Source organism: Gobius niger (assembly GCF_951799975.1).
Source record: "Gobius niger genome assembly, chromosome: 5".
Taxonomy (NCBI): Eukaryota; Metazoa; Chordata; class Actinopteri; order Gobiiformes; family Gobiidae; genus Gobius; species Gobius niger.
Window position 1 is genome coordinate 10,963,270 of NC_136856.1, and position 26,488 is coordinate 10,989,757.

The 26,488-nt window shown below is 40.4% G+C and overlaps 1 protein-coding gene across 16 annotated transcripts in view; it reads right to left on the reverse strand.

Annotated features, from left to right (window-relative positions):
- The window catches only part of tenm2a (teneurin transmembrane protein 2a), a 385,466-nt gene that overhangs the window by 112,184 nt on the left and 246,794 nt on the right, over positions 1-26,488 (reverse strand). For 11 of the 16 annotated variants that reach the window (XM_079556152.1, XM_079556155.1, XM_079556154.1 and 8 more), the window contains 2 exons: positions 23,251-23,460; positions 3,822-4,053 (listed from right to left, as the gene is read on the reverse strand). In XM_079556152.1, coding sequence (XP_079412278.1) covers positions 3,822-4,053; positions 23,251-23,460 — 442 coding nt within the window. The remainder of the gene's footprint in view (positions 1-3,821; positions 4,054-23,250; positions 23,461-26,488) is intronic. The other 5 variants (XM_079556147.1, XM_079556146.1, XM_079556145.1 and 2 more) reach the window with 1 other exon arrangement.

Genomic DNA, 26,488 nt, shown 5'->3' on the forward strand with positions numbered 1-26,488 from the left:
TTTACAGCTCAGTTATAGCGCATTTCGATAGGAGTGGTCCAAAGTGCTCCAACTCCAGACCACTTCAGCTCTGGGGTCTGGGGCGGTTTGCTTGTCGGACTGGTTTAGATTATGATTTAGATAAGGGAGAAGAAAACACCACAAGCCTAAAAGCATACTGTATATACACATAGTTGTCATATTTACCCAAGTGCTTACCTGTTTTGGTGATCAGTGTCATATTCTGAGAGAATGGCATCTTAATGTTGAGCTCAATGTTTAGCATAACAAAGTTGTTTATGAGCAACAGGTGTATAGACATAACATGTATATAAAGAACTTGGCAAAAAGCATTGAGCAGTTCTCACTCTGCATTAAAAGGCATGAACGTAGCCCCACAGCACCTCCTGTTGGCCAAGTCAATACCGCTCCGGGCCACTTTCTTCTAATGACCCTCCTCAAAACCAACTGGTCTCAAGTGGTCTGTCCTGTTCTGCTCCTGACGAAATGGAGCTTAGTATCTTAAAGAGTTATGACTTTGAAATTAAATAGGAATAGGACACACTTGACGGTAATATGACTAATCATATGAGTAATCAAAGTTTGGTGTTTTCGGACATGGTCAGTTAACAGATATTTTAGTACAATTTAGGGCTACCCTTTAAAGACCCATTTGGCCTCTAGTATATTCCTATAGCTCCAAACGGGGTGAAGTTAGAAGCGACCAAGCTCTTCCACGGGTAGCACAAAGACCAGACAGGTACGTATCAACTGGTCTAAGCTCAGGTAAGAACATATCTCAGTATGTAAAAACGGTGGCCTGTTCCTTTAACCGAGTGCATTTTCTCCAATTCAGCGTAACCCAAATCTAAAAGGTTACAGCCTATAGGCCAGTGTAACGTACAATGGGCCTTTTCCCTCGCGTTGTTATTTTAAAACTTTTTTATCGCTTTTTGTCACTTTTCCATCACTTCTCTGTTGCTATCTTTTAGCCGTTTTGTTGCGTTTTTATCACACATTTTGTCACTTTTCCAGCGCTCTATTTTTCTGCGCTTTTTGTCGCTCTTTTGTTGCTTTTTCATCCTCGTTTCCTTTGCTATTATGACCATTTTTTTCCCAAGAAGCTTTTAGATTTAGATAAAGCCAAACTGGAGAAAGTGTGCTCGTTCAGGTGAGGGTTAAAAATACATTCTTTTATTTCAATCAGAAAGGAGGGAAAAATATGGCAGACCTCATTGCTTATTGCCTTCTTAGTTTATAAATTATGAAAACACATTCCCCAGAATCCAATGTCCCATTTCTTGTAACTACATAGTCTCTTTGGTAAAAAATAACCATGGCAACGTTTTTTTTCTTCTTCTTTTCATATAAACAATTGAAACTTGCAGCTATATTTATACCTGCCGCGTTTCTTGTCTAACACCGTGCTACTCCTTCCCTCTCCTCCATCATGCATATGACGGGGAGGAGAGCACGGGTACAGGTTGAGGAGATGCCTGAATTAAACATGCCTTTATAAATAGTGCAAGTGGCCCGCGCTCAAGGGATCTTATGGGGCCCATCGGAGCGGCACGACCCAACACCCAGCAGGAGAAACACAACTACAGCTCGCCAGGGTGTAGATGCTAAATGCAAGTGTGCTAGTGAGCATGCTAGCGAGGATGTATGTGTAAATAGACCGGCGCTGCTCTCACCGCGCGCCTCATGAATACAGTAGTAATACCCTTTGCTTGAATGCACTGTTTGCCCGCTAAGTGTTCTTTGTTAGGGGGCGAGAAAGCGCATGTGTGGATTGTGTGAAATGGTCTGCACTTCCTGCTCTTTCTCTCTCTCACTCCAGGTTGCGCGCAGAATAGGCTTTCGACATGTGGCGGCTTCTGGTGTGCGATCTGCCGGGCGATAAGAGGACTAAATGCATTGTTATTCGCACTGAATCATAGCATTTTTTTGTTGTTGTTAGTGTCAAATATTAAACTGGTCGTGTCGGCGGTGAATGACACGGTGTAAACACAATTAAGAGGCATTATTTCTTATCTGTGAGCCACGCATTTCATTTGTTGAGGTGGAAAATGTATTCAGAATAAGTAAAGGGACGTGAAAATAGAAATGTAGATGAAACGATTACGTTGGCTGAACCATGCAAAGTTAAAGAAGTTCACTATTAATACGGTGATTCTTGAGCGTTGGGATGAAACAGGGTTTTTTTTTCTTTTTTTTTTTACACGTTTATGGTTTAAAGGCACACCGCGCAAGATTTCACCCAAAAAACTAAATTGAAATACAAGCATTATTTTATGATATAGATTTTCCCCATTGAAAAATACCTCAAACAAACATGTGCTTTTGCTCTCTGCGGCTCACCTCTGCTAAAACATGACTACAACTTTACCAGGAGTGGGTGTGTCTCCAGCTCGTCTCCATGGAGATGTTGACTAAAGTCAGTAGAATTGAGAGTTACAGGTTAGGCCCTCATCCAGATCCATTCTTTCATTATCCACTGCAAAAATGGCATTTTCTGTGTCGAACTGGTCATTGAGAGCCTGTTTTGTGTTGATTGTACAGTATAGTCCAAAATGTTACGCAGTGTGCCTTTAATTAATATGATAAATGATAAAGCCATGTTTTCTAAAATATGGCATGTGGTGTTATTGCACTTTTTGGGGAATTCAGACGCTACTATTTCATAAGTTGTTCTCTAAAACGTGCCATTTCTACTATATAGAAGTAATGCCCAAACAAGGGAAAAAGTGATGCTTACAGAAACAAAATATATATACATATGCTTCAATAATAAATGGCATTAACCTCAGCAACAGCCTATTTTTAGACTCGTTCCAGGATGTGCTGTGTTTACACTGGACATAGCATTTTAATCTCTTAAAGAATAATGGTGACTATAAAAACTCACTAAAGGCCTCTATTTATTGACTAACACGACGAAAAGACGAGGTGGGTGCAACTTAACAAGGCCTGAGTCATGCGTCTACGAATAATAATGTTGAAATAATGTCCAGAATAGATTAACACAGAGAACACAGCGGCGGCCGGTGCTTTCTGACGTGACCAGAGGCAGCACTGTGCAGCGCCATATAAAATTCATAATCCTATTTGCAATGTCACTCCATAAATGTTTAAACGGGGGATCTGCAGGGACATCTCGTGTGTTGTGAGACAGCACTTTTGAGTGGTACATCTAGTGTAAGAGCATAGCTTTCATAGCCCTGTTTTTAGGCTGCTTGTGTTAGCAAAAGGTAAGCATATTATTAGCATTCTTTGCTTAGTGCATGCTGGATTTTATTTTCATTATCACTTATTATAAACTACTTATTTTATTATGCTGCTCAAATAGAGTACAACATATTTAGCTAGTAACTTTATTTGAAAAAGATAAGATTTTTATGATACCGGTACTTTATAGGGACTAGATGCAAGTCATTTTCATACTCACTACTGCCACCTCAGGTCTCATGCATAACTGCACCTTCTATATTAAGCTTCAAATTTATAATATTGGGTTCATCTCCAATGTGAGCAATGTGTGGAAAATGGGGAATAATTTGGGGGGAAAAAATTTAAAAATGGAAAAAAACATTCAGGAAAAAAAAGGGGGAAAAAAATCACCTATTTCAGCAGAACCAATCAAGCCACTTCCTTTAATGATGTCTCTGGACCAACAGCATTTTTTGGTACCTGCTTTCGATACCACACCGGTATCATTTAACGGTACGCAGCCCTAGGCACGGGTAACTTTTTATTTGTCTTGTCCAGACAAAATAGCTCACACAGACAAAAGTTCTAGTTTGGGCTACATGTACATTTTAAACTTTAAAAACTCGTCTTACCTGGTCTCTAGAGGGACGTTGCTGTTGAGCACCCAGCTGTCCTGTAGCTGTACTGACTCGGGGGTGGTGGGCCCGTCCCCAGTGCCCGGGGCGGGGGCGTGGATGGGGTTGCGTCCCCCTCTCAGGGTGTTTCTGTTCAGGCTGTTGGCAGACTGGTGGGACACGGTGTGGTGGTTGTGTGGAGGCGGGAGCGGAGGCCGCAGCGTGGTCTGACTGTGATGGTTGGCAGCCCCTGAAAGACGAGGGAGAAGAAAACAGGCGAAAAATGAGGATCCAAGCTTCTTTGTAAAATAAATCAAAAGGAGTTTCTTATGAACAAAGGGAATTCCAGGAGCTCAGAGAGAAGTGGAGCGGCTCGTTTGTGCGTACAGCTGCAGGAAGACTTCATTATCACTGCATTATGTGCTGCTTCTGATGCTACAATTACTTTGTCAGACTAGGCCTATATTTCCAGGTGGTGGACTGGTTTTAGAACCTCATCGAGGGAGCCGCAAATTTTCCAGATTGAGTTGTGAACCCAATTTTTAATCTGTTTATATTTCTATTTATTTATTTATTTTTGTTTAAATGTGCTATATAAAGAAAGGGGATTGGATTGGATTTTGGGGCAAAATTAGAGCTTCTTTCTAAACCAGGGGTGCCCAAACTTTTCGTCTCCGAGGGCCAAAATTAAAAAATGCCTGTGGATCGCAGGCCCAACATGGTGATGTCAAGCGTGAAGCACATAACTCAACAAATAATAGTTTTTTCAGTATACATTTGCATTTGATTCTATCTAATCTATGCAAATATCATGCTACATCAAAACCAATATTAACTAAGGCAAAAGCCTAGTTTTAGTAGCCTCGTTCATTCGTTAACTGAAATAAAATGCCATATTTGATCATTTTGAAAGTGTCAGTTTAGCATAAATTCTTTTGTAAGTCAACAGCCTTTGCAAAAAAAGTTGGAAAACACCAAACCATCGCAAAAGTGTTTCCTTAACTATGTGAAAGGAGTGAAACAGCGCCCCCAATTTGACACTGGTGGCCAAAACGTGTACTGCATCCATATTTACCATTGAGAATGAATGGGAGAGAGGTAGCAATAACCAGATGCGGCGCAAAAGTAGGTCACTCTCTGGCGGGCCAATGGAATTGTTTTGGAGGGCCAAATTTGGCTCGCAGGCCCCACTTTGGGCACCCCTGTTCTAAACTAAAATGTAATTGTCTGTATTGTCTCATACATTGTCTAATTGTAAGAGCTAATTATGAGAATTTCCCCATAAGAAGCCCACATTTATAGAAATTTTGCTGAAATATGTCACTTCTGTATTAATAATAATAGGTCTAAAAACACTGAACAGACAATACAGAAAATGAGTAGGTGCAAAACTATTATCTATTTGCTCTTCTGAGTTCCGATGTCCTGCATTCACTTTTTGCGTACCCCAATAGACAGGCACAATCTGTCCTGGATGTGGCTAAAGCAATATCAGAACACTCAACACAGCATGGCCCCTCATCTACCACATTCACGTTTGGGGGGGGGGTGGACATGTCATCCAGAATCCAATATCAGCAGCACACCCTCCAACACTGAGCTAATGGACTTCTGAGTGTGAGACCTGAAAACCAAACCGTGTCGAGGCAGACAAGAGCCACGCAATTCACACGTCACCCGAAATCAGAGGGGGATTTGAGCGCGCCCCGAGCATGTGTGCCCCGAAGAAAATCTATAAACCACACACTGTAGCCCATATGGGAAGCAGATTCTCTGTTTTTTTGTAAATGCACATAATCGATCCACGCAGCTCCGTGCCACAGTCATGGACTTTTGGGGCAGATTGTGCACATGTCGAGTTGATAAAATTTAAGACTTAAAAATATGATACAGTCGACTTCCCACAAGCTTCCGCGGTCAGACCTGCCACTTGCTGCGACATTATCATATGACATAAAGTCCATTAAATGTAATTCTTGGATAACTTTTAAATAGATATTGTTTCTGTTCAGGAAATGCTCTGGCCAAGTTGTTTAGTCATCATTATTTTTATCATGTTTATCTTTCATAGTTCTGTTTTGAGGATCAATTTCACTCGAGGCCCAAAACCTCCACTGTGCAAATGAAAATATGACCAGCTTCAGCTTTTTTTTTTTTAAATATACTGTTATAGTTTATGATCGGCAATCACTAATATTGTAAGGTCCCCTGCAAAGTTATTAAAAATCTTTTAATGAGATTATCTTAAGGGGGAAAAAACTAATACTTTACACTTCAATCCTGGATAGATTTCAAAACTGTGGCACGTCGACCATTGTCAACTGATCAAAGACACAAATGAACAGGCAAATCTTCAGTCTACAGTTGTGACTAAAATAATTGATGCTGTTGTCTTTGTGCTTTTGAGGTCTGGGATTTTTCGATTTGGAGACAATCCGTGTCTGCCTTTCTTATGTCACTTTTATTCTGTGGCAAATTAGCAGCACTGTTCTCCAGATGTAAGGCGACCCGATTCCTCTTTCCTCTTTCCTCTCTGCTGCCCCCGGTGGGTGGGGTTGAGGGTGCAGGAATCAGAATAGCAGCTGTTAGTGAAAGGAGAGAGGAGGAGAAGGAGCTGACCCCAGTGACATGGGACAGACACAGAACATCTGTCTGCACAGGCAAAGACGCTCCTGGGATGAAAGACACACGCGCAGCTCCTCTCGTATGCATGTATGTGGCTGCGCACCTGCAAGCGGCATCATATGGGCTGTGGGCTCATTTAAATACGGAAACTTCATTATTCTCTCTCTGCCAATAAAGCTTTGATTGTTGTTCATTTCAATTATTTCGGAGTTAATTGAATTAAAATTCATTTGAAAGAGCGAGATGGAGAGGGTGGCAAAGGAGGACAAGGACAACAGAAATGGTCAATCAAACTGACCCAAGATGATGAAGAAGATGAGGAAGAAGAAGAAGAGGGTAGAAGAAGAAAAGGGAGAAGAGGAAAAAAGGGAAAGGAGAAGAAGACCAAGGAAGAAGAAGAAAAGGAAGAGATGGAAGGGGAGGAAGAGACAGAAGAAGAAAAGGAAGAAGAGGAAAAGGGAAAGGAGAAGAAGAAAAGGAAGAGGAAGGAGAAGAGGAAGCACAAGAGGAAGAGGAGGAAGGAGAAGAAGAACAAGGAAGAAGAAGAAAAGGAAGGAGAAGAAGATGAACAAGGAAGAAGATGAAAAGGAGGAAGGAGAAGAGGAAAAGGAAGAGGAACTAGAAAAATAGAAACACAAGGGGATGAGGATAAAGAAGAGGAAACAGAGGAAGAAGGAGAGGAAGAGATAGTAGAAGAAAAGAAAGAAGAGGAGAAGAGGAAAAAGAAAAGGAAGAGGAAGGAAAAGAGGAAGAACAAAGAAGAAGAGGTAGGAGAAGAGGAGGAGGAAGGAGAAGAGGAAGAACGAGGAAGGAAAAGTAGACGAAGAGGAAAACCAGGAAGAGCAGAAGAAGAAGAAGAAAGAGAAGAAGAAGAAGAAGAAGAAGAAGAAGAAGAAGAAGAAGAAGAAGAAGAAGAAGAAGAAGAAGAAGAAGAAGAAGAAGAAGAAGAAGAAGAAGAAGAAGAAGAAAAAGGAGAAGGACGGTGCATGTTATAAGACGAAAGAAAGAAATGGTCACTCAAAACCACTGGTTCCTAACCTACAACTAAAAGGAACAACTGGCACCTATAATTATCTCTACTGCTGCTATTGTACTTCCGTTTCTACTCTGCTAATTTAATACACACTTTTGTCCGTTGCCTGCAATTTAACTGCGATACAGACCAATTTTGCAGGAATAGTTTGTCTTGCTGCTTGCCCTCGCTGACACATTCGCCCACATACTTTATGCTCTACTATAAGCTACGTGTGATGTCCATGGATACACCAACAGAATATGACCATCCAAACTGCCATCCGTTTAGTTGGTGACAGTTTAGCCGGTAGCGCAGTCGCCTCCTGGTATTTTTTATTTTGATCATGAACTTCAATGACTTTTCTTTATTGTTTAGATATTTTTTTTGATGTGTTGCCGCCTCAGTTTTAAATATACATTACATTGGACTGGACGTTTTTGCCTATGCCTTTTTGCATTTTTACCATACCATATTCTCATAAACACTTTTATCTCCTTGCGCTTTTAACAATGCACACAATTTACGGTGTATAGAAAACAAAAGCTGGAAAAGGCAGGGAGACATCACAGGCTACAAAGAACAAAGACCCACAAAGCCTCTGCTCCCTCTAAAAATGCATATGTTTGCTCCAGTGACTTTCTGTGCATAAATATTGAACAGCTTTTTCACAATCATTTATGGATGAATAATATATGGCACACCTTGTATAGGGGAAAAAAATACACAGGTTTTCTTTTTTTTTGTTTTTTGCCTGGCACATGTGTGCAAGACTTTCGGCATTGTTTCACCATCAGGGAGTAAGTTTTGAAAGCAGAATTCATCAATCCTCCAAACATTACGCACACATTTTTAGTCAAGACTGGCAACAATGTGAGATGTCTAAAAAATAAAACAAAACAAAAAGATGCAAATGCTATTATGTCTTCTATTATCCGCGAACCTCCGGCTATATAAAAAGATAATGTTAAAAAAATGTAAATGCTCAGAGTATAACGTTGGATTCTTGCCGTTTGAAATCCTTTGGGGCTTGTTTTGCTGCGTTCACCTTAACTGAACCAAACCAATTGTATTTTCATTTTTGCATTAAATCAATATTTGCTGAAACTCAAACAGGACCGCACGGAATGTAAAATGAAAGTTTCAGCCTTCAAAACACTGTTGACGTCCCTGCAAATGCGCCGCAAAGAAATATTTAAGATCTAACACAAATTGCTTTCTGCTTCCCTGAGTGATTTTTTCAAAGTAATGTATTCTCGTGGAGACCCCAGATCCATCAAATGATTTCAAACAACTCGGCGACGGGATAACGCTTATAAAAAGAACAAAAAAATGTATTGTCCATTCAAAGTGGGAAGGCCAGGAATGCAGGGATGATTATTGCCGGAGAAATCTGGTTTCAGTTGTTGCCTACCACATTTACACCCCTTATACGGGTCATTAATAATATATTGTGGGAGCCTTCATTTCACATGTGTCTCAGGAGCTACCTGTTCCTTCCTTGAGCCATTATTGACTGACTGACTGACTGACTGACTGAAGAGCCGCAGCATATGCTCTCATAGCCGTCCCAATTGTTCTCAATCTTTGTCAAGGTCGCTTAAACTCTGACCTATTCTTGGATTTCAATTACATGACTTTTCCCTTTTGTGGACACCTTTTGTGGGACCGTTTAAAAGGTTTCGAATGGTTAATTGCTATGGAAACTGACTTTATTTTCCACCCCTCCAGACCCATTTGTCCAACCTTTAACACCAACTTTGAATACATTTTCATTGACATCACACAAAGGTCATTAACCAGGGCGAAATACTGTAAGCACACTGCAAAAAGTAATTTACTAGATTAGTTTAGATGTCTCAATTTGAGCATAATAATCCACATTTTAGTTGTTTTCACTTGTTAAGATGTAGTTGGGCATTTGACCTAGATTATTTCACTTGTTCTGAGATGTTTCTGATTCGTTTCAATACATTTCGCCTTTATTTCAAATAAGTTTCTGCCAATGGGGTAAGAAAAATGGTCTTGTCCCATTTACTTTCTTATTTCAAGCGAGATTTACTGTAGAACCAGTCTGAAATGTTCTCAAACTAGCAAAATAATCTTGGTCAGACCAGGAAAAAGGTTTAAATGAGTGAAAACCCCTCAAAACAAGATATATTTCCTCAATTCAAGTCATTTAAGCCATCCATCCATCCATCCATCCATCCATCCATCCATCCATCCATCCATCCATCCACATGAAGGACGTTATTTAAGCCAATGCTTGATATTTACTTTTTGTAGTGCATAATGGCCAGCAGAAACGTTTTTAGACACTTAAACTCAAGGAGAAGAATACAAAATGGAATAAATCAAGAATTTTGTGAGAACTTTCATCTATGCAAGGCTTTGTCCTTTGTTCCTTTCTTTTGATGCAAAAGGTTAGTGTGACTAAATGAGATCAGCTACTGAAACCAAGCTGAAGCTGTTTTTCAGAGGGGCTTATGCAAATCAACACATCAGATCACCAGCTTGCTATTAATGAGGAAAAACAACAACCCAGATTTTTGCTTAACTTGCGTAAACTGACCTCAAAGAAAGTTTCACAACCATAATTATCTGTAAAATGTTGCACATGAAGACAAGAAAGAACTTGTGGCAAGATATTGTTGTGCCAAATGGATGTAGTCTCAAGTTTAGCCCAACTGCATAAGTACAACCCGCAGGTGGCTCTAATAGGAACAACCATTTTACCAGGAAGCTATAGTCTGATAAAAGCCAAAACATGTAGCGTGGAAACGCCGCAATTAGGGAGCAACCAAGCAGATCACATTTTATTCCACTTTATCTCACGCTCCTTTCTTTCCGCTCTTTTCCCCTCTATGCATTGTGGGTAAACAGCAAGCATGAAAAGATTTTCTCAACAGCTTTTTTGTTTTGTTTTTGCGAGCTACTTCTCTGGAAACAACTCAGAGCTACCCGATTTTTTTTTTCTTTTTTCTCGTGCCTGACCCAGTTTATTCTGTCCAAGGTCTCCCGCGACTGTAGGGGGAGAGAGGGGGAGAGAGAGAGAGAGAGAGAGAGAGAGAGAGGGAGAGGGAGAGGGAGAGGGGGGAGGGCTTGGCGCTGGCTAATCCCTGGAAGTTCATTATGTTCGCCAATTCAAAAGGATCCAGCCTCTCTCAGCACAAGAGCATTAGCCTGTCTGCTAACCTGGCTCCCCCCTGTAAAGTGCACTGCGGCGACGAGAGGCAGGGGATCGCCACACCGTGTTAAACCTGCTGTATAAGCATGTGTGTGGCCAACTGGCAGGAGGGAGGGACAATGGGAAAGATGGACCGGCGTCTAAACGGATTAGGACACAGAGGTGATGGCTGGTTATAAAACACACTAACTTGTAACAATTATTCAAAATGAGAACCAATATTAGAAGCTATTTATCCGGCAATGTTACGGAACGGAGGCTAAGGTACATGATCTGAGAAGGTTTGGCAAGGCAAGGCCATTTTAATTGGGTGGCACATTTCATGTCAAAACACAATGTGCCCCACAGCAACGGCAAAATCAACATTTAACTGCACTTTCAGTCTTCTAGCCAATTATTGGTTATTTTGCTTTACATTTATAGGACATTTGCGAAAAGTGGGTTTGACAATGCCAACCAATGAGGAAAAAATCAAGCACATTTCCTAAGACAAATAATAGAGCTTTAGATTGTGTTGTTAAAGCCTTCCTGCATTCCAGAATAATAAATCAACTGAGGCTTTACAATGTCAAATACTGAAGTTATCATTCACATAAAAGTATATCGTAACCGCAGTGTGTCAGATATTTTTACTAGTACCTAACAAGTTGGCTCTTCCTCCTCTTACAACCTTCACCAGTGCCCACTAACATGGCAGATCTCTATGGTACCGATAAATTTACATCACAACTCCAAACTTCTTTTAAATTCTGCAAAGGCTAAGGTCAGCAAATTTTGTCCACGTATTCCCCATTTACTCTCACCATTGCTCATAAAGAAGTAATCGTCTATTGAACATTTTGAGGTTTGGGCAAATTATTTATTAACCAATCACGTCTCACCACCTTCATGTCTGCTATACCTGCATATAAACCCACCTCTCCCAGGTCTATTCGAAATCCCCCTCTCCTCTCCCTCTTTTTTTCTTCTATATGGGACTAGCAACCACCATCGCACTTTCCTTTGCTGCTTTGGGCGTGCAAACTGTTTATTGACATTCTCTGTGGTTAACGGAGAAATCGCAGGGGCAGGATGTGTCTGTATAAGTGTGTGGGACAGGAGTGCCGGATCAGCATTTAAAAAGAGATCAGACAGGGGCCGAGCTCTCCTCCCTCCCTCTCTCCACTGCCGCTCGCTGTCTCTCCATCTTTTTTATTTCACGCCCCATATCATCACGTCCCTTTAAAAAAAACTATCCCGTACGCCGCCACCGTGAGCTAATTGAGATTCTCGTGGAGTTTTTGAGGTGGTATATTCCCGTGAGCCGTATGTCCTCTGTCAAAGAATGTCACCCGCGACTCGTTTGTCATTCTTCGCAGGGCTCAATGCAAAGGAGAGATCGAGGTAAAAGCCGGAGCAACAAGCAACTGCTGACAAAAGAGACTTAATTCTCTCAACCCGCTTTATTCTTCAGTACAAGTCTAAGAAGATTTGAACAAAGAAAGGGCAGTGATAAAGACACATTATGAGCATAAGCAGACCTCTGGTAAGGCACTAGTTTTGCCTTGCAATGACAAAGCTGGACTGGACTCAAGATGAAACATACTGAATGGGTTTCCTTGCACAGTATTCTAATGTCTTCACGCAGATGGATCAAATCTCTTGGAAGCCACTAGTTTTGTCTCACAATGGCACGGATGGACAGCCCTTCCCTGAACTCAAGATGGAACATTCCTGGATGGGTTTTCACAGCTCTCAAGCTAAAACCTTCCACTCCTGACTAAGATTCTCAAAAGATCTGGGGATGGATACTTGCTCTGAGGCACTGATTGAAGTATGAGTCAAATCTCCATATGAGAACAAAAATGCTTTCTAGTTCTGTTGAGTTCTACTGAGTCACTTACAACGTCACAAAGCTATAGCCCAGGGGTCTCCGACCTTGCTTGCCAGGCGAGCTACACAACATGAACATCAGAGAGCTACTTATGCTTCAAAAACACTTGTGTAAAATGCCACTTTGGTAGAGTTTTCGCAGAAGAATTACTTGCCAAGATGGTATTTCAAAGAAAGTGACTTGAGTTCAGTCCTTATACTTTACTATATTGAACAAACTGCTCACAAATTGTGTTCAGCATTCAGAACAAACAGAAAATGCATCTGAAATTTGAGTTATCAAGCGTGTAGGGATGTAGAAAGTCTTTGGCGACCCACCTGAAGACGTTTGGCGAGCTACTGGTTGGAGATCCCTGCTATAGCCCCTCTATAAACAATACTAACAGTAACATCTTTTCCTTATTTGGGTGCACTTGGCCTCTGCTTTGGCTAGTCAACTGCGTCTAATTAGGAGCCAGTGATTTAGCCGCACACAAGGCGCATTCGTCTTTCTCTCCTAACAATGTTGCAAAGTCGCACAAAACAACAGTTTGCAAATGCCACCTTTAGATAAGCACTATTTGGACGAACACCATTTGCACACAAAAGGAGGGGAGGCACGACTTTGTTATCTCTTTGTTTCTGTAGATTTGTTTCAACAAACCATTAAACATTCATCGCACCGGCAGTGACTTGAGGTGGCTTCCCTGGCAAGGCGCATAGCTAGCCACTTTGCGAGAGAGGAGGGGGGTTGCATCTATAAATAGCTTTCACGTTGTTCCCCATGCATAATGAATGGCCAGAGACAAGCGCTAACGCTAGCTCTTTCCAGGAGCGATCTGCTACGCTCCGTTTGGTCGTCTCCGGCTCTCACGGTGTTTTTTTTTTTTCTCCTCTTCCGGGGAACATACCGACGGCGAGGCAGACAGGTGCTCCGAGCCAGACAGTATTCCCAGATAAACACTCGGAGACGGACCCAAATCCCACCCAAACGTTCTGTTCCCATTCACCTGTCACGCTTCACTAGCAGCACCAGTCAGGCCTGTCCACCTGTTAGCCTCGGTAATGGCCGGCTACTTTGCTGCACACACATATACAAACAGCTTGAGGATTATTTCGCTGTGGTCAGTTTCTGGTTGGCTTGGTTTGCCTCATTTCCTGCCCAGTGTCTAGTCTCTACAGGATTCTACAGGTTTTTTTTCACGCTCACGCTGCAATGGGCTTGGACAACGCATGCATAAACAGGAGAAGTAGAAAAAGGACTAAAAATGTTAACCAAAGTAGCAGCGGCCTACTAGAAAAAAAAAAAAAGAAATACATGTAAAAGTAAGGGCTGTGTCCGACTGTGGGATGACAACCATTGACATTAGCTCTCTAAATCAATCGCAAAAGAGGTGGGTCAGAACCCAAATGTGGGCCACGAGTCCGTGAGTAGCAGCGGGATTAAAACAAATGTATAGATTGTTTTTGATTGTCCAACTTATGATCAATGCTTGTGTCATTTGATCAGTGTGAGGAAAACCTACTTACACACTCCACAGTGTAACAGGGTCAACATTATTATTATTTTTTTTTTCATTATAAATGAATATTTTTATTTGGGTCACAGTATGTCATGATGATATATTGAAGGTGGGTCCCAAAGCTACACGAGTTGAGAACCACTGGTCTAAATCATCCAAACACAGGGCTGCACTTGGCAGTCCACCAAGACCGTGTGGACCGGAGGAACATCATTATAAAGAACAATATACGAACTCTGCAAAAGTAATACATCTATAGCGGGTGGAGAAATAAAGACAAAACATGCAAATTGTCTCATGTCTCACACTACTTCAAAGCAAGGAGAGATTTGCCATTCAAACACAGCTGAACAAGATAAGGAAGTGTTCAAATGAATGGAAGGATTGATACCATCTTCAGATTTCACCTCAAAATAACGGTATTAAATCATTTATTTATTCACAGCTCCTAAACCAAAGCGATTGCAGAACACTACAACGCGCAGGCTATTTCGGCAGACTGTTCCCTTAAGGTCTACATGTTTACAAACAGGTTGATGGATTATTTCCGTGCTCCGTTTCTGGTTGGGTTGGCTTGGCTCGGTTTGGTTTATTTCCTGCCCAGTGTCAGACTCGACAGGACTCTACCGCTTTCTCACACCGAGTTGGCTTTTTCACAGCGCACGCACAAACAGTAAGTGCTTATAGGTGTTTTATTCCCCCTCAGCTGTTTCCTGTGTATTCCTACATGCCAGCGTGTATTTATGCGCTGCCAGGATGCCACTCTAAACTCATTTAGGCCCATTTTAATAGACGCCCCCAAGCCAAGCGCTCTCTCCGCACCCATTAGATCAGCGGGTCCTGGCGGGGAAGCAGCGCGCACTTACAATCGCATCTCAATATTGTTCTCCCAGTGTCTATCCAAATAACTCGCGTGCTCCTGTCAGCTGTTTACAAACACATATTTGTAATAAAAAAGAAAAAAAAGAAAAGAAAAGGATGGGACCTTGAGCGGAATGTAAATGAAATAGGCTGTAAAGATCTAAATGTCAAGAAAACAAGACAGGTAGCGTTTTACTAATGCTAGTTCATCTACTTTTCAGGTTAGCCTTGATTTTACTATTAAAGTTGACACAATAAAACATGGACGGAAAAATAAAAATGATTCCAGGAAGCAGTGTATTGTCACAAAGTACACAAAGTATGATTTATATCAGCGATTTTGCCCATAATCTCACCAAAAACCAAAAAATAACTTTTCTCTGACACTCCATCTGTGTGAATATTGTAGGTCTTCATAATAGCGTGATGTCATCTCCCAACCATACAAAGCCTTGGATGCTCTTTGGATGCACCTATCCAAAACTGGTACCGAATATTGGAGCCGACACTGGAAAAAATATGATATCGGGTATCGGCTACAAATATCCGATACTGAACCGATACCAGTTTTGTCTGTGAATATGGGCATGCTGTTTATCATTTTAAAGCTCAGAACCCGGAGAATTCAATCACTGTTAGTTTTAACCTCCGCAAATGTATTTTTGATCGCTGGGCAAAATGCCGCGCTAGCAATAGCATGTCAAAGCTAGCGGGACCATGCTAATGCTAACGAAAACTAATCAAGGCTGGTTCAGAAACTATGATAGAAATACCTAAAGACGCCTAATACAATAATAAACACTGCTGAAGCCAAGTGTTTGTATTTTAGTTTAAGAAATAACTGATCTAACATGTTTGTAATGATCAGTTAATGTGACTTTTTTATATTAATGTAACCTAAAGCCTGTCACATACCCAAGGATAATTAAGTGTAGAAAAGTCCAGTGATCCTTGTTTAATGTTTATCCGTTTATCAATAGATATAATTGATAATTGATCTGTAACATCATGACAATAAAATGTGACTTTATTGATCTTAAAATGGAGAAAAGTCAATTAAATGTTCCACTCAGAGAAAGACACTTTTAAGAAAGTCTCTTGGAAAGTCTCTTGGTATTGGTAAATTATGGAGGACCGTGGCTGCCAAAACTATAAATATATACATAAATAAATAAATAAATAAATAAATTTAAAAAAGATAACATTTGCAAAGAAATGCGTGCAATTATGAGAATAAGTGCATTTATTTCTGTATTTATTTATTTATATATTTATTTATTTCTGTATTTATTTATTTATTTACATATTTATTTATTTTTGTATTTATTTATACATTTATTTCTGTATTTCTCTATTTATTTCTCTATTTCTGTATTTATTTTTGTATTTATTTATTTATTAATATATTTATTTATTTCTCTATTTATTTATTTATTTCTCTATTTATTTATTTATTTTTGTATGTATTTATTTATTTCTCTATTTATTTATTTATTTCTCTATTTATTTTTTTATTTATGCATTTATTTATTTATTTCTGTATTTATTTATTTATTTCTCTATTTCTGTATTTATTTCTGTATTTATTTATTTATTTCTGTATTTATTTCTGTATTTATTTCTGTATTTCTCTTAATGAGATGCAAATCATGGGGTGGGTCGGGATGCCTCTGCTGTAAGCTCATTGGTCAATCTTTTTCCTTGCTCCAGAGCTTGTCCAGCATAGACGGCCATGTTGAGATCACTGTGTTCTCGCTATAGCCATGTCAGAACGAAAAAAAAAAAAAAGCATTCTTCCATATGCAGCAATTGCATTGTGTGTGTGTTTTTTAAACAAATAAGTAAATTATCCTTTGCTCTGGGTCGCTGAACAGCCTCCATTTTGGAGTGGTGAACGGTTGCATGTTGGACCTCAAGCATATCTAGTTGGGGACTGCTGTGCTATGTTCTAATGAGCTGAGAAGACTGGCGGACAGGAGAATCTGTAGTGTTGACTATATTATTTTCCGTTTGGATCAGTTACGTAAAGTCCCGTCGCCAGACGTCAGTCTTAAGGCGGCATTAGTACTACTATAAAGAACATATTTTTCGGTATTCGCGTAGCCCTGGCGCACACTGATCATTACATTAAACATAATCAACAGCAAATATGACCAGACCAACTACAGCTGTAACATCAGTCCTCGTGGCGGAAACGTCAGTAGGCCTACATGCATTAAATGCCGCCGGTCCTCTCTCTCCGTGAGGAGGAAATAGTTAGGTTACTTGTGGAGTTTGGGCTGGTCTAATCGGGCAGAAAGCGCGAAAGTAACACTGTGCAAATGAGTGATCTTTGCCCAATTTGTAGTGGTTGTACAGCAGTTCTGCAGGCCGTCTCGTGGTTATACGGCGTATGTCTGCGTATCACGTAGTCTACTACACCACATCTGTGTCAGGGGGGGCGGGCATGGCCCCGTATGGCCAGCCCATAGCGACGGGTATAACCACTAGAAAACATGCAGGATGGCCGGATAACCACGACAAACCGGGCCAAGATACGTATCACTCATGTGCGAAGTGTTACTTTGCGCTTTCAATCGGTTTAATACACCGCACGCGACGAGCTCTCTCGCGCAAAGTGCGTACATGTACATTACAGGCGTGCGCTGAGAAGCGCCATGCTGTCAAGATGCGTGTGCCCACTACAAACCACTACAAATTGGGCAAAGATCACTCAATTGCACAGTGTTACTTTCGCGCTTTCTGCCCGATTAGACCAGCCCAAACTCCACAACAAGTAGCCTAACTATTTCCTCCTCTAGCACGGAGGCGGCATTTCATCCCTCTCTCCCTTTCTCTGGCACGGTTCCTTCCAAGCTGCGCTCGTGCGCAATTGCGCACGGCTCCCGTGTTGTCTGGGCACAAAATAAAATATAGGTGATATGATAGAGGGGCATCAACGATCATCCTCCGCCCCGAGAGTCCACGATGCTCGTGAGAGGCAAAGGCAGTGACAGGTGCTCGTGTGTGTTTTACTACAAAGCGCTGAAGTCCGCCGAAAAGTCCCCGCGTTCGAAGTGTGCGTTTTACACTCAGACACTGGAGCTTTCAGTGAAGGCTGAGAGAGACTGACCGAGCCATATTCATGGTACAAACGGTGGCGCGAGTGTGGGGGTGTGTGTGGGGGGAGTGTGGAGGGGAGTGTGGAGGGGAGTGTGGGGGTGCAGGCGCTCGTTCTACAGCCCCAGAGTCCGGTCGTTTTCCACGCTCGGAAACGTGTTTTCGTTGCATCGGCGCAGTATTCTGCACAGACGCAAGGCCCAGCTCATTCAGCTGCTTTTGAAAAGGACCTCACTCAAAAGTTCAAGTTTGAGTAGAAGGATGTGTTGATGAGGAGGCTCAGCTCGGAGAAACGCATGTAGGCCTACTGACGTTTACGCCACGAGGACTGATGTTACAGCTGTAGTTGGTCTGGTCATATTTGCTGTTGATTATGTTTAATGTAATGATCAGTGTGCGCCAGGGCTACGCGAATACCGAAAAATATGTTCTTTATAGTAGTACTAATGCCGCCTTAAGACTGACGTCTGGCGACGGGACTTTACGTAACTGATCCAAACGGAAAATAATATAGTCAACACTACAGATTCTCCTGTCCGCCAGTCTTCTCAGCTCATTAGAACATAGCACAGCAGTCCCCAACTAGATATGCTTGAGGTCCAACATGCAACCGTTCACCACTCCAAAATGGAGGCTGTTCAGCGACCCAGAGCAAAGGATAATTTACTTATTTGTTTAAAAAACACACACACAATGCAATTGCTGCATATGGAAGAATGCTTTTTTTTTTTTTTCGTTCTGACATGGCTATAGCGAGAACACAGTGATCTCAACATGGCCGTCTATGCTGGACAAGCTCTGGAGCAAGGAAAAAGATTGACCAATGAGCTTACAGCAGAGGCATCCCGACCCACCCCATGATTTGCATCTCATTAAGAGAAATACAGAAATAAATACAGAAATAAATACAGAAATAAATAAATAAATACAGAAATAAATAAATAAATAGAGAAATAAATAAATAAATAGAGAAATAAATAAATAAATACAGAAATAAATAAATAAATGCATAAATAAAAAAATAAATAGAGAAATAAATAAATAAATAGAGAAATAAATAAATACATACAAAAATAAATAAATAAATAGAGAAATAAATAAATAAATATATAAATAAATAAATATATAAATAAATAAATAAATACAAAAATAAATACAGAAATAGAGAAATAAATAGAGAAATACAGAAATAAATGTATAAATAAATATAAAAATAAATAAATAAATATATAAATACAGAAATACAGAAATAAATAAATATATAAATAAATAAATACAGAAATAAATGCACTTATTCTCATAATTGCACGCATTTCTTTGCAAATTTTATCTTTTTAAAATTTATTTATTTATTTATTTATTTATGTATATATTTATAGTTTTGGCAGCCACGGTCCTCCATAGTAAATATCGGATATCGGCGTTATCATAAAAGCTGGATCGGGGCATCGTTATGTTATCATAAAAAAGTAAACATTAAAGGGACTAGATGCAAGTTAGCCATTTTATGCTCACTACTGCCACCTCGGGTCAGACGTGTAACTGCACCTTCTATATTAAGCGGCACTATGACGGCACTTCGGACCCGAATTAACACCCTTTTGAGGGACAGTGCAGGATTTTAGAGGCAGTATAATAAGCCGGGGCTCATTCTACACATTAGGACATGCCTGGAACATGTAGGGGGAGGAAAATACTTAATTTTAACATTTTTAAACTCTGTATAGTCCCTTTAACAATTAAGGTCATGGTCTCAACTCATATAGCGCTTTTCCAACTACATTCACTCTCTCATTCATACACCAATGTATGCAGACACTGGGGCCAAGGAGGGTGTGTCTTGCCCGAGGACACAATGACATGTGCACCTTCAGGAGGCGGGATTCAAACCCCTGACCTTCCAATCATGAGACAACCCGCTCTACCAAATGCGCCCCTTATGCACATTCTATTAATTTATGAAATTGATCATAAAAGCGTTTTGTTCTAACCTATGTTTTTGGTGTCTCCCTTCCTCTATCACATTTCTGTCAGCTTCCTTCATCTATTTTTACCGCCACGTCTTGAATGCTCGTTCCGCGTGCAAGATGTCTCATTAAACAACTTCAAAAAGTCAAAGTTTGGTTGCTTCCATCCCCGTTCCCATTTGCCTCTTCGCCTCTCTGTTTTCTGCCCTGCTTTTGTCTGCGTGGCTCTGTGTACACACGCTCAGCAGAGACACAGCGGAAAAAGGAAAAAAAAAAAAGAAAAAGAAAGAAAGAAAGACAGAAAGCAAAAAGCTCGGGAACAAAACGTGTGGGTGTACTGCGAAAAGGGAAGAAAAAGCCTCCAACTCTCCTCTCTTTGCCAGCGTCTGCCATTAGGGTGTCAGTGGCAGAGCAAATTTATTTGCTGTGCGGTTACTGGGCTAATGATTGATGTTGCCCCAGCAAACAGTAAACCAATTAGAAGGCTGATGTAACGTCATTTTAAAAGCCTCCTAATCACGTTGCTCTTGAACCTGGGACCCGGGCCTTTCCTTAATGAAGATTTATACTGGATCAAAGGAGAGCCTAACGCCATTAACAATAGATTGTATTCCACCAAAAATCACATTAGGACTTCTCTGTGCCCGCCCCCTGCACCCTCCTAGCCCTGGCACACACAGCGGTCTCCCATCAGGGTTTGGCTAAATATAACCCCGCTGAATACCTAAAAAACATATTAAAAAAAGCCTCTGCAAGCAAATAAAGAGCGACATGGATGGACATAGGGCTTTATTTTTGAGAGCAAATCATCAAATCAACCGTTTAACCTTTTTCCATCCCTTGATTTTAATATTGTTTCTTCATAAAAAATATATACTATTTTGTTTCATTAATTATTTTTGTTTGTGTAATCCTACATTTTCAGTCCGTCTCCTTCTGAAGCGCTCAAAACGCTCTGTTCCACCACCTACGGATGTAATGTCTTCTTTCCAACACATATGCATTATCAATACGTTATAGAACACGAAGCCTTCAAGCAAAGGTGTTCAAAGACATTTCAAAATGCATAATAATGTAAAACATCACGCCTGATCACTGCGAACGTTTTTTTGCTTTGACTCTTTTAATTGTTCATATCCAACTTTAACCCCTACTTTTCACGGCACAATTTTTATTTTTCAATATCCAGGTGGCATTAATGAAAAGCGAATTCGTGCTTCGCGTTTCCCTGTCAGTGGAAATCACATAACGCTTGATACGTTTTCCTGAATGTGATGAGAAATAGCTGCAGGTTGCTGATACAAGCACCTGGCTTCTAACAACCATCAAGAGAGTGGCCATTGGTGAAGGAAAGAGCTTAGCCCTGTGGAAAATAACTAACAAGTTTGTCTATGCCACGGTGATCCTCCTGGCGGCACTTAAAGCTCATCGTCCCCTCGCCTCTCACTGTCTGCCACAATATTAATGTCATATGGAAAAATAAGTACAAACACGTCTACTATACGTGCCCGTGCGCTTGGCTCTGTGCAGGGGTTGCGTTCACTTGCATCATTCGTTTTCTTTTTTTTTGACACCGGGTGACAAAGGTGGGAAGGTTGCTTTTTAAATGTAATCCATTAACACACATAGCGCTCATAATGCGATTTTTGTTATGAGGAGGGCAAAACAAAAGGAGGGGGAAACAAAGGAGTTGTTCCTTATTATTCAGCCTGTGCGAAACCTTTTGGGGTATTTTGATGCATACAAATTATTATTCAAGGTCATGCATTGTAGAGTAGGTGTGAAGTTTGCATTAAGGCAAAGGGAGATGCACAAAAGAATGGACCGGAGTATGAAAGTGCAATGCTACAAGTTTGTTTTGGGTGTCTTGAGCAAGGCCATAGTTAGATCAATGAGGGCAGTGCACAATGGAGAAAACTTGTTCTGTTATGTTTCCCACAGACAAACCACAGCAGAGGGTTTGAAGTGGGCGGGGCTAACTGAAACACCAGGTTTGCCCAAAGCTCAAAAAACATGCAGGGAAATCAAGACAGCCAATAAAGTAGGAAAGACGAAGCAAAGATGACGCAAAATCAAGGGGCGGGTCTGGCCAAAAACGATTGACAGTCAGTGCATTATCATTGACAACACCTTCCAGTTGCCAGGTTTGACAGGAAGAGTATAAGAATAGGCAGCATGGCAAAGGTGTGGTAACATAACAATACATGATAATGATGTGTATGTATAATTTAAAGTTAACCGTAAACCATTTTCCCCACGTGAGCTAAACATGTCTTTATCACACAAGACTGGGCTACCATACAGTAATTACTGAAATGTAAAGCAGAAAAGTGGGGTTTGAGTGACTTCTAGGGGTAAACCTTAGCTTATATATTATTCTGATTGTCTCTTATTGCACCAAGAGAACGTAATTGGTTGACTCAAGCTGACATCGCTTGGAGAAATTTGTAATGTTATATAAATAAACAGAAAATTGTCTTGTTGCAACATTGGGCAACAGCGAAAGCATGAATGGAGTGATGATGAAATATTAGACGCCAGGTTCAGTCACAATGCTTTGAACTGCGCTTATTATAGTCATTATAGTAATCTGTATTCTTTTAATAGCTTTCCATACTTTAAACATGAGCTTAAACAAAAAAAAAAATCATGAACAATTAAGAAAATTACAGTTCCTCTCCACATGAAACCATATGCGTAATGAAGCACCATTTCGGCTGTATGATTTATACCTCTGTGGTAATTGTACATCCAATTATGATCCATTATCCTCTTTATAGCGCAAAATGACTGTGATTTGGTTTGGTTCCCAGCTTCACAAGACTGTGGAGCGATAAAACAGGGGTAAAAACTTCAAACGGATTCAGGCGCCGGGCTGTATTTTAGAACTTGGCAGCTTAGAATTTTTGTAGATTATGGCGTTGACACAGTAATGCAAAGAGTGGAGATAGATTGACAACAAACACAATGCCGGCTGTGGCGAAGAAGGTTGCGCTGATGTTTGAGACTTCAATATGTCAAAATGTGAAATAGAGTGTAATATAAGGCAAATATTACTCTTCATGCAAGACGACATATTTCGAACCAATCTCTTCAGCAAACCCACACATGTTCTTTGTCTGTCTGTCTATCCGTCTATCCGTCTGTCCGTCCGCCCCTATCTATCTATCTATCTATCTATCTATCTATCTATCTATCTATCTATCTATCTATCTATCTATCTATCTATCTATCTATCTATCTATCTATCTATCTATCTATCTATCTATCTATCTATCTATCTATCTATCTATCTATCTATCTATCTATCCCCTCTTCTTACCGGCTGAGGAGGGCTGTCCCCGGAGCAGGTAGGAGTCCTCCGGGTGGTGGGGGTCCAGGTGCGAGTGGGTGGAGTTCTTCTCCAGGAGGGGCACCTGGCACTCCCTGATGGGCGGGGAGGGGCCGGGGGAGGGGTGATGGGAGGCGGAGGACGATGACTGGTGGGACGGAGGGAGCAGGGAGGAGGAAGAGGTCGGAGGGAGTGGGCGACCTACACATACAACAGAGAGAGAGAGAGAGACAGGAGGGAGGGAGATGTTAATGATTGTCGAACTTACGACAGACATGCACGACCTTAGAATAAAATGAGATTTCGCCAGGAAGCGTCTCACAATCTTGTTGTTGTCTAGTTTTAGTCAACAAATATCAAAACTAAAATGCACTGAATCAGCTTTACAATTAATTATTATCTATACAATATTCTATTTTCTCATTCCTCAAATCAATAAATCAATAGGAAGATACGCATTTCAATATAAAGCACTGTATGAGTGGAAAAACCTTCCAATTTTAATTCGATCTCTGACCTCCTTCCCAATGTTTAAAAATGCCGTAGCTCAACATCTTCAGAATACATGCAATTGTTTCTAAATTTTTGTTTTTTTAATTATTATTTTTTATACCTCTGTACTGTTTTGAGGGCACAGGTAAGGACAGATGCTGGAGCTTTATCGGTGGTCACCACTGCTCTACAGTGGTTACCACTGACAGTGTTGATCCCCTTAAAGGGACTATACGGAGTTTAAAAATGTTAAAATTAAGTATTTTCCTCCCCCTACATGTTCCAACAATGTCCTAATGTGTAGAATGAGCCCAGACCTATTCATCACAACTGCCTCTAAAATCCTGCACTGTCACTAAAAACGGTATTGCTTCGGAGCTTAATATAGAAGGTGCAGTTACACATATGACCTGAGGTGGCAGTAGTGAGTGTAAAATGGCTAACTTGCGTCTAGCCCCTTTAAAATGAGGTGAAATGAAAGCTATGTTAAGCATAGAGCATTAATCTTCTTCATTTATATGTGCATATGTGTTTTCTGGTGTCCAGATGTGTGTATTGGTACATACATATTGTATGTGTCAATTCTATGGTGGGATGAGTGAAAAAATTTTGTGTATGCGTTTTCTGTTTTATTTTGACTGCCGCTGCAAGGTCAGTTTCTGTACCTGGAAACGAGCGCCCCCTCGAAAACGAGATGTTTAATCTTATTCCTCTTCAATAAATAAATGTTCAAACATATTTAGTCATATTCACTGCTTCATGGAGTCTCTCACATGAACAAAGCACAGACCTGTTCCTTTGACAGTAAATTTATATCATTTGAGGCACTTGCAAACTGTGTCACTGGAAGTTCAGATGTTTTTCACCCCTTATTTTCATTTGTCGACAAAAACATCGGGACATTAACTACACCTACGTGATTAAACTAATACTGGACTAGACAACTAGATGAAACCAGGACTAATGATGTTGATCTTAAATATTTCTAATCCAGGACGTAACTAAACCCAGTCCTAAACCAAAACTAAATCGACCGAGATAAAAGCAGCACTTTTTTTTAAGCCGGATTCAAACTAACATAAACAAGCATGAATTTACTTCCACAAGATATATGTCTGCGCACGACCGTTGACACCCGCCCCGCAGTTTGGGAACCGCTGCGTTAGACAAAACAAATGGCAATGACTGACAGTGATACAGGGCCCTCGTTCCCAGAAGCAGGTTTGGCTTAAATACGTGGGCTTTGCTGAGCAGAGCTTTGGTTTACGTCCAACTTGTCTGCTGGCGGCTGTACTGAGCAGATAGTTATATAGCTCGCTGTATTTGTGCGCGTTGGAAAGTATATCCCCCATTCAACTACAATAGAGGTAAGTAGCATTTAATTTGCAGCGCTCACCAAAGTCAATAGCTTTAAATCAGTGGGCTGTTCCGCCCGGAGAGTCCAAATGCCTCTTTTTTGGCTTTTAAAACTATGCTCATACCTTTGCTTTAAATGCTCTCAGCGAAATGGCCGCACTGTAAAAGCCCACTTTTAGTCACAGGGTGCTGGTCAGAGCAATGAAAAGATTTCCAGAAAATTAAACAGGCCTCACTGCAGATACAAAGCAGATTGGTCTTTTTGTTGTTAGAATAAAAATGTGTTTGAACGTTTAACTGATTGTGCAGCAGTGTAACAATGGTTTCATTTGTTTTTGTTTTTTTTGTTATAGCTAAGTCAATGTTCTCTAGTGCCCACTCAACTCAAGCATTTTCCAGTTGGAACGGTTAGTAAGTTGCACAAATTCGTATGATATTTTGTTGCTTTTCTTTCAGCGGATTGCCAAAGCGAATATTTTGTTTCTGAAGCCGCAACATACAATGAGCAGGAGCTGTTTTCCATTCTTTTGTGTTTTAAGGTTGTTACGCAGGCTTTTTTAGATAAACTTTTATTATGTTTTTTTTTTTTTTACAAGATTGAGACCATATTAAAGTGTTTTTGTAGGGTCCCCTCTAAAGCTGGGACGATACACTTTTGTCACGCTCCGATACTTATCACGATACTTGTCTATTCTGTACACCCTGAGTGTTTCTGAGAGCTGAATGTAACAAATTTCTCCATTGTGAGATCAATAAAGGCATATCTTATCTTATTTTATTATGTTAAGTCATATGTTTACCTTAAATAGAGGCCTATTGCAAATAGCTCACAATCAACCAAAAGCTAAATTAATAATCTCATTTTATAAAATACTGGATGGATGTGCAAAAATGGCAACTTAAAGGCTCATTTGATTAGTAAGTTAGTTAACTTTAATTCATCCTTTTCAATTAACTTCTTCCCCCCCGCCGAGCACATTTTCTCCAGTTCGGCTTTACCCAAACCTAAAAGCTTCTCGACTGGAGAGCAACAGTGTAATGTCTCATTTGAAAACGATGGCCTACAAAACTGATCGTGAAATGTTTGTTGCGTTGTCGACGGGTGTTTTCAATTTTCTTTTTCTTTCATGTTTTTGTCGCTCTCTGTCGGCACTTCTTTGTTGTGTTTTTGACACTTTTGTGGCTTTTTCATCACTTTTTTTTGTTGCTTTTCTGTCGTATTTTCGTTTTAGTCTTTTAGTATATTGTCAGTATATTTTGCTATAGTTGTTTTTCTTGTACGTCCTTGTCACTCTTTCATTGTGTTTTTGTCACTTTTTTGTTGCGTTTTCATTATTGTTATTTTGACGCTTTTAGATTTGTATAATGCCAAACTGGAGGA